This window comes from Trypanosoma conorhini (assembly GCF_003719485.1).
Source record: "Trypanosoma conorhini strain 025E chromosome Unknown Tco_14.4_contig_00189, whole genome shotgun sequence".
NCBI classification, from domain to species: Eukaryota; Euglenozoa; class Kinetoplastea; order Trypanosomatida; family Trypanosomatidae; genus Trypanosoma; species Trypanosoma conorhini.
In genome coordinates, this window is record NW_021704275.1 from 1 (window position 1) to 7,472 (window position 7,472).

The 7,472-nt window shown below is 59.5% G+C and overlaps 3 protein-coding genes across 3 annotated transcripts, besides 6 other annotated features; all 3 read right to left on the bottom strand.

The window, feature by feature from the left end:
- Positions 1-121: 121 nt before the first annotated feature.
- Positions 122-143: a microsatellite.
- Positions 144-235: 92 nt separating this feature from the next.
- Positions 236-3,343, bottom strand: Tco025E_03921 (putative protein kinase; the record flags this gene model as incomplete). The annotated part of the gene is made up of 1 exon (XM_029370837.1): positions 236-3,343. One exon carries the CDS (start codon positions 3,341-3,343, stop codon positions 236-238), a length of 3,108 nt encoding a protein of 1,035 aa, XP_029229056.1.
- A 337-nt stretch (positions 3,344-3,680) lies between these two features.
- Positions 3,681-3,705: a microsatellite.
- Positions 3,706-3,732: a sequence feature (A-rich).
- A 167-nt stretch (positions 3,733-3,899) lies between these two features.
- Positions 3,900-3,933: a microsatellite.
- A 32-nt stretch (positions 3,934-3,965) lies between these two features.
- Positions 3,966-3,998: a microsatellite.
- An 8-nt stretch (positions 3,999-4,006) lies between these two features.
- Positions 4,007-4,972, bottom strand: Tco025E_03922 (transferase C1orf69 like protein, mitochondrial; the record flags this gene model as incomplete). The annotated part of the gene is made up of 1 exon (XM_029370838.1): positions 4,007-4,972. The coding sequence occupies one exon, from the start codon at positions 4,970-4,972 to the stop codon at positions 4,007-4,009; it is 966 nt and encodes a 321-aa protein (XP_029229057.1).
- Positions 4,973-5,045: 73 nt separating this feature from the next.
- Positions 5,046-5,115: a sequence feature (GA-rich).
- Positions 5,116-5,213: 98 nt separating this feature from the next.
- On the bottom strand, positions 5,214-6,728 carry Tco025E_03923 (uncharacterized protein; the record flags this gene model as incomplete). The annotated part of the gene is made up of 1 exon (XM_029370839.1): positions 5,214-6,728. The coding sequence occupies one exon, from the start codon at positions 6,726-6,728 to the stop codon at positions 5,214-5,216; it is 1,515 nt and encodes a 504-aa protein (XP_029229058.1).
- Positions 6,729-7,472: the final 744 nt, after the last annotated feature.

Genomic DNA, 7,472 nt, shown 5'->3' on the forward strand with positions numbered 1-7,472 from the left:
TTTTGTTTCTTGTGTCTTTCCTTCCTTCGTTGATATGGCTTCCTTCTCACGATAACTATAGGGAGGGGCTTACTTTTTCCCTACCTCACCCCCTTTTCCGTCACGTTTTACACACACACACATATATATATATATATACATATTTCTCCAGTCTTCATCGATGCCCATTTTCATCACGCCTGCGGACCCGCCTTTACGCACCGCGAGGAGGCCGTTGCGCAGTTCCGCGCCTGTCTTACCCGTAGAGCCCCTTCATCGCATCGACGACCATCTGGAAGCACTTCGTCACGTCGACCTCGTACGGCAACTTTTCTTGTATCAGCTGACAGAGCACGGCAAGGAGGGTTTCACGCGTCGGCCGTGCCATCTTCTTTTCATCAAAGCACACAAAGACACGCTCCCCCTTCTCAAGGCATTTGCGGAGGTAGTCCAGCAGCACCAGGTAGCCGCCACACTCGTCGTACTGCGATTCCGCCACAATAAAGTAGCTGTGCAAAAAGCGACATGCCGCGCGACGCAGAATGGGCGGCCGGGCCCGCATTGCATGCGGTGTGCCTCCCCTTTCGTCCGTGGCGATTGGCAGCGGCGTCTGCAGCGTGCGTCTCACGTTCTCCGGCAGATCTTCCAAGTCGTCGGCGAAGTGCTGCCCAACTTGCTCCATGTTCTCCGCGGCAACCTCGCCAATGGGGAGCCAGTCCCCAAAGTGCGGCAGCACCACATGCCGAATGTCAAGGGTTTCCAGCACAGAGAGGCTGAATAGGTGAATGCTCTTCGCCGCGGTGAAGATGGGGACCTCTGGGCACACCTGGCGGGGGCAGATGTCGTTCCACACCACCACCACCGATGAGACGCTCTGCAGCAGGTGCGTCCACTCCTCCACGAGAACAGGAAAGTCGTCCAGGACTAACTCTAGGCTGGGGCAGGTCTGCAGCGCCGCTGGGAGGTGCGCCAGCGGATTGCCACTCAGCCGGACCTGCCGCAGGCAGCGGCTGGAAAAGACGGACCTCCCCGCCGCATCCGTGCCAACGTTGCGAACACAGTTGTTGTGCAGGGAGAGGCGTTCTAGCATGCCCGCCTTGAGGATATCCGCCGGGGCATCCGGGATGCGGTTGTTTGCGAGGTCAAGTTTGCGCAAAAGCGGGGCGTCGAGAACCTCAACCGGGAACTTGCTGAGCGAGTTATTCGTGATACTCACCTCGCGCAGTAGCCGAAAACGCGAAAACTCGGCGCCACCAATGCCGCAAAAGCCATTGTTCGCTAATTTAATTTCCGTCGTCTTGTCGCTTGCATCATTAATAAATGAGGGAAACTCCTTTAGCGGCATACCAGTGAGTTTAAACTGCCCCCGCTTCAGTGTGTCCAACATCATGGAGACAACCTGAAGAACATCCGCCTCCGTTGTGGAGGGATTATCTGGGTCAATGGAGTCCGTTAGCAGCATGGGGTGCGTGTCGACAGCGTTGGCGTTGTACATCGTATCGCTTTCCAGGGGGCTGGCGTCCCCCGCGTGGGCCTTCCGCCGCAGCTTGCGAATCGCCCGCATGCCGTGGAAGCAGTCCTCGAGCCCTCTGCCCCGCACCACCGTTTCCATCGCGCGCGCGTAGAGCTCGGTTGGCGACGAATTCGCGTTCGTCTCAAGCGCCCCGGAGAGGACCGACCGCACCTCGGCGTCCCCCATGCGAAAAAACGGGTGGTGTGCCGCCTCCTTCAGGAGCATGCGCTTGGAGATGTCCTTCTCCAGCATCTTAGAAAGGAGGTCCCGCAGCTCCGGGTCACTATCGGGTGGAATGCTTATGGGTTCATCACTCAAAAGACTCTCACGCAGGTCGTGGAGGTTCTCTGTGGCGACTGGGAGGACGCCAAAGGCCATTTGGTACACCGTCAAGGCAAAGGCCCAGCTATCCACCACGTCGCCTGGCACGCGCCCCCCGGTCATTAGCTCTGGGCACGAGTAGGCAGGGGTGCCGTCGGTGGTGATGTTCTTCATCTGACTACTGCAGGTGCCAAAGTCGGCGATTTTCACGACGTCATTGTCGTCCACAAGACAGTTGGCGGGCTTGATGTCGCGGTGAAACAAATACTGGCTGTGAAAGTGCAAGAGCCCAGCCATAATGCCCTGGCTGTACTTGCGCACCGTTTCTAAAGGGAGGGGTGGGTTGCCGGGGGTGTACACAGGCCCCTTTGCGCAGTACTCCATAATGAGGTACAACTTCTTTGCCTCCGTGTCATCAATCACCTCCTTAAGTTTCACTATGTTGGGATGGGACACAAACTTCATCACGGCAATCTCACGCAGCCAGTCATCTTCAAAGGCGGACTTTCCCTGAAGGGCGCGCCGCGCCTTATTTGTGTTGTTGTGGCGCAGAATTTTCAGCGCATACAAGGTGTGATCCCGATAGTGCTGTACCAGGTTCACCTTGGCATATGACCCCTTACCAAGCAGCCTAACAACCACGTAGCCGTTGATGACCTTATTCCCCTCACTGTTGCGGCTTTTACTTACCAGTGCCGACCCTGTCGCACCACTGCGAAGGGCCCGCCGGAACGGTCTGATTTCGTGCTCATGCACGGCACTTCCGTTTGTTTGGTAGCAGTTACTACAGATCACTGCATTACACTCCTCACAGTGGTAGACAAGCTCCACATCGTTAATCACCCGCGCACACACGTCACATGGGTCGTAGAAGAGGCTACTGGCACCCTCGCCTGTCGTCCCCACGCTGGTGCTCAAGGTTCGGCTACCAAGCGACGCCAAGCCATAGATGGCAGTCAGTGGGTGCAGCGGGTTATGATCGCAGCGTCCACTGGAGAGGCATTCGTCGCAGACGTAGAAGGACTCGCAGTACTGGCACTCGTACGTTACGGAGGCGGAGTGGCAGTAGAAGCACTCCTGCGGTTTGTTGTAGAAGACGGCAAGGTTGGGGGCCTCGTCGTCGCCGTTGCTGAGCGCCCCACCAGAGCCCCTGCGAGTTTCCTCGTTGTCGTTGACGGACTTGACGTCAAACTCATCGTCAGTGGCCAGAGTCGGGATCTTGAGCTCACCGCCAGAGACGTCGCTCCAGTTGGAGTCCGGGCTGTGGATGCTGCTTCGCCCCTGTGGGAAGTTGTCGCCGTCGCAGCTACAACGTTGGCCGTTGCTGTGGGTTTTGACGGCGCTCTCCTCGCGCGCCACGGCTGCCTCCTTACGCGACCCCCCGCCGCCGCCGTCGTCGCCGTCGTCGTTCTGCTGACAGTTTTCACTGAGGCCCTTGTTGCTGGGGGCCGGCGCGGGCAACTCAGCCGGTGGAGTCAAGCGCGGGGGAGCGACCTGCAGCTGCACCGGAGCCGAGGCCCCACAACCCATCCCTGCCCTGAGCACGCCGCACCCGCTACACACACACAAACAACAAAAAAAATTGTCTTCCTCTTTATTCTACCGTTCACCGGTTCCTAGCGACGTTGCAGCTAAGGGTGTTCCCCCACTCTTTTTTTTTCTTTTCTTCTTGTTCCTCTCCTCGTTATTCCGCTTTTTGCGTCTCTTTCTCTACCTCTCACGCTGTGGCGGCCTGCAATGTCCTACCCGCCGTCGTCGCCGCTGCGTAGTTGCGTCTCGGCGTGGAGGCGGAACACTCACACGCTCACGTCCACCACAAATGCCGCAAGGCAACGTCTGCGTCGGGCCCCCCAACACGCAGCGACGCAAAAAAAAAATAAAATAAAAAAAAACGGTGAGGAAAAAGGAAAGAAAGAAAGCAGGGAGGTCACGGGCGGGGGGGATGGATGACGGCACCGAGAGAATAGAAAGGGATGCACAGACACCCGGGAACGTAGCACACAAGGCAACGCCACATCACCGGTTGCCCCCACCCCAGGACGCCGCGCATCACGCACACGATACAGGCGGAGGAAAATGATGGGGAAACACCAACCACTCAACAACAACACCAATAAGAAGGAATACGGCGAGCATGTGACGCCTCTCCCATTCCGTCCTCCTCCTCCTCCCCCCCTTCTGCCTCATTGAATACTATGCCTGCGCCAGCAGCTTCTTCACCTCCTTCTCCTCCCACCAGCTTGGGATCGTGATGGTGACCGGCACGGCACCCTTCAGCGCCAGACCAGGGGCCGTCCTCGTCGCGGCGTCCACGTAGCGCAGCCGCAAGAGGCCGAGGCCAACGTCCCCGCTGACGGCAAGCACCTCACCCACCTTTTGCCCATCCACCAACAACGCCTCACCCTTCGCCACCGCCCGCCGCTCACCACCCGTTCCGCCGTGAAGGGACGCTGGCAGTCGCAGTGGGACGGTGCGTTTGCGGGTCACCAGCATGACGTGGGTGCGGTGGGTGAGCTCCTGGCCCAGGTAGCACCCCTTGTGGAAGCTGACGCCCCGGAGGAAGTCCGTGTTGCACTCAAACGGAAGTGACTTGGCGGGCCTAAAGACGTCCGGCCCCTCCCCAACGCCGGCGGTGTACAGCAGCGTCTCATACAGCGTCGCCGGATCGGCCGCTGCGGCCGCCGCCGCCGCGGGGAGAATGCGCTTCTCAAGCGGCGCGGGAAGCGCGAAGCTGCGGGGGTCCGTGAAGACTTCGCCCCCACACGCGAGCAAGGCCTCCTCCTCCTCTTCCCCCTTCTCTGCGTGGACTCCGTCGTCCCCCCACGACGAGGCGGCCACGACCACCAACTCATTTCCAGCGTTGTGAATCTGCACCCGCCTGCGCATGCGCATCTCCAGCAGGTGGTCGTACAGGACGTCTGCCACGTCGCGGTGAACATCCACGAGGATACTTGCCTCTCCCTCACGAGCCCGAGCGAGCTGGTACAGGTAGGCGTCGCACATCACTCGGCCAGTGTGGTACAGGAAGCATCCCCATATGCTTCCGCCCGGCTGCAGCAAGTGCAAATCGTTTGTGAAGAGTCCCTGGAGGAACTCATGCGCCGCTGCACCGGAGACGCGAAGCAGCGAGCGCGACGGCAAGAGGCAGCTGAAACCCATGCACGCTGCTGCTGCTGCTGGAAGCGGCACCGACGCACATGAACGGCATAGCAATTGACGACAAACACCCCACAAGCAAAGAAAAAGATAAAAAAGAAGTAGTACAGGAACAATTAGAAGAAGGAAAGAAAAGATATAAGCAGCCACACGTCACTGCAAATGTATGCGCTCCCACACACACGGGGGAAACAAAAAGAAGAGCTGAAGGTAGCCAAAAACAACGCCATCGCCGGCTCATGTGTCATGTGTGACGACAACGCGGGCAGTCGCAGGAGAAGCCGTAGTAGGACAGCAGGTACGCCCGTCGCTCCGCCCCTGACGTGTGTACGCTCAGGTCAACGTAGGAGGAGCGTATCTCCTCGCCCCGCTCAATGTCTCGCAGCGCCACCACTACCGCCCGCACCCTGCCGTGCGTTGGAACAAACCGCGCGGAGGGCACACAACTGTGGTTGAGCTTCGTCGCGGCGTCGTACAAGGCAACGCCCGTGGCATGTGCGGAGGCCGGCTCCACGACGCAAAACAACTCCCGCAGAGCACCCATTTGTCGACCCAAACGCATCAACGACGGTTCTCCGGCGTCGCCGCCCCGCCGACATATCGCCTGCAGCGTCGGAAGCTGCTGGCAAAGGAGGCTGTACAGCGGGGAGAGGACAACAAACATGTGCACGTTGGCGTCTGTCAACCAAAAGCACCGCAGATACAACTGGAGAGGCAACCACTGGAAAGGCGCTGGCGCGCCCGCCACCCCCGTCGCTTCGAGGCAGCAAAGATCCAGCCAGCGAGAGACGCATTTCCAAGAGAAGCGCAGAAACGCACGCTGCTGCTCCGTCAGGGGACGTGCTGCACCCTCCGCGAACCTCATCACAAAATCCTGCACCCTCGCAGCAAACCGACTCTGAAGCTGCTCCGCAGAAATGGATGCATCTTGCAAGGTGTCATTCAGGCATCGAGCGAGGAGTGACAAAATAAGACAAAGTCGCTCGTTAAAGCTATCCGCCAAGTACTCCAGTGTCGCCAAGACGTGGGCTTTGCTGGGCCACGCCGCCTCCACCGCTGCCGCATCCAAAGCGGCAGCAAGACACATGATCGTATTGGCAGAGGGCTTCTGCAGGCTATGGGGCGGCAGCGTCGTGTTTGCCGCTGGCGCAACTGCTGCCTGTAGCACAGCTGTTGATGCAGCCGACAGGAACCTCCCGCCCATCTCGTGCAAGTATCGATGTTTGCACAACTGTGAACAAAATCGCGCCCCACGCGGCGCCCTCCTTTCAGACGACTCCTCCGCCTTATCATCGTCGCTGTCGCCACCTTCATCATCGTCATCATCATCGATTAATACCCCGCGGCAGAAGAAGTCAGAAGCTGCAAACTCCTTCAGTGTTTCTTGCAGGGCGTACGGGGAGCAAATAATCTCCGCTACCTCTCCCTCGTTACACCCCCCGTGGCTTGTGTCACCCGTAACCTTCAGCAGATTCTTAGTGGCACCAACGGCACGTTCGGCTTCCACGCAGTGCCGTTCCTGCACCGCCGCGTGGGCGAGACGCGCCAGACGCTCACACTCCACCGCAAGAGTAGCAAGGATCATCCCACAGCCCCTGCAGCAACGCACTCCCGCTGGTCCTCGCTGGGAGGCAAGTGACTGAGCGAAGACGAGAGGCATCTCCTCCAGCACGACATCACCGGCGCAAAACGACTTCATGGCGAACGTACCGACACCGTAGCTCTCACCCATCTCACGTACCTCGACAAACTTGGCCATGCCAAAACCAGCCACCCTTCTTTCCTCACGGCTGTCTGCCGCCGTGCGGTGACAAGCGAGTGGTGGGTTAGGGGAGGACGGGAATGAAGCGGCGTGTGACGTGGAGGCCAGCCCAAAAAAAGGGAAAGAGCACAGTCACATCTATGGACACACAGAGAGACAGAGCCGCAACGGCACCCTCTCACACATCTTTACAGAAAAAGGAAGGCCTTCCCGCAGTATTTCCTTTTCTGTTTCTTCTACCATTTCCACAATTCTTCCACCCTCACACACCCCTACACGCACACGTACGGTGGAACGGCAACGTCGCCGCCCCCGCCCCCGCCCCGGCGCGCGACGCTCACGTCAAAGGTCGCTGGTGGAGAGGCGGTTCACAATCGCTGCCTCAAGCGCCGCCGCTTCGCAGCCCCCAACGCCGTAAAAGTCCTGCACAGCTGCCTCGTCGCAGTACGTCTCCAGCGACGAAAGCCCGTGCTGCGTGCCCTGCACGGCCTCAAGCACGGCCGCAACGTCCTTGTCCGTCGGGGCGTGCAGGACAATCACGGCCGCCCTCGTCGTCTCGGAGCAGGTCAGACGCCTCAGCGCACGGTGGAGGTTCCGCGTGTGGGAGAGCGCGGCGAAGACGTCGGGATCCGTCGGTGCCGCCCTGCGTGCCGCCGCTGCACTATCGTCTGGGCCAATAGCGAGCGGCGCAGTGCTGATGCGGTGCAGCGCCACGACCAGGTGCAGCCTGGATATGATGTA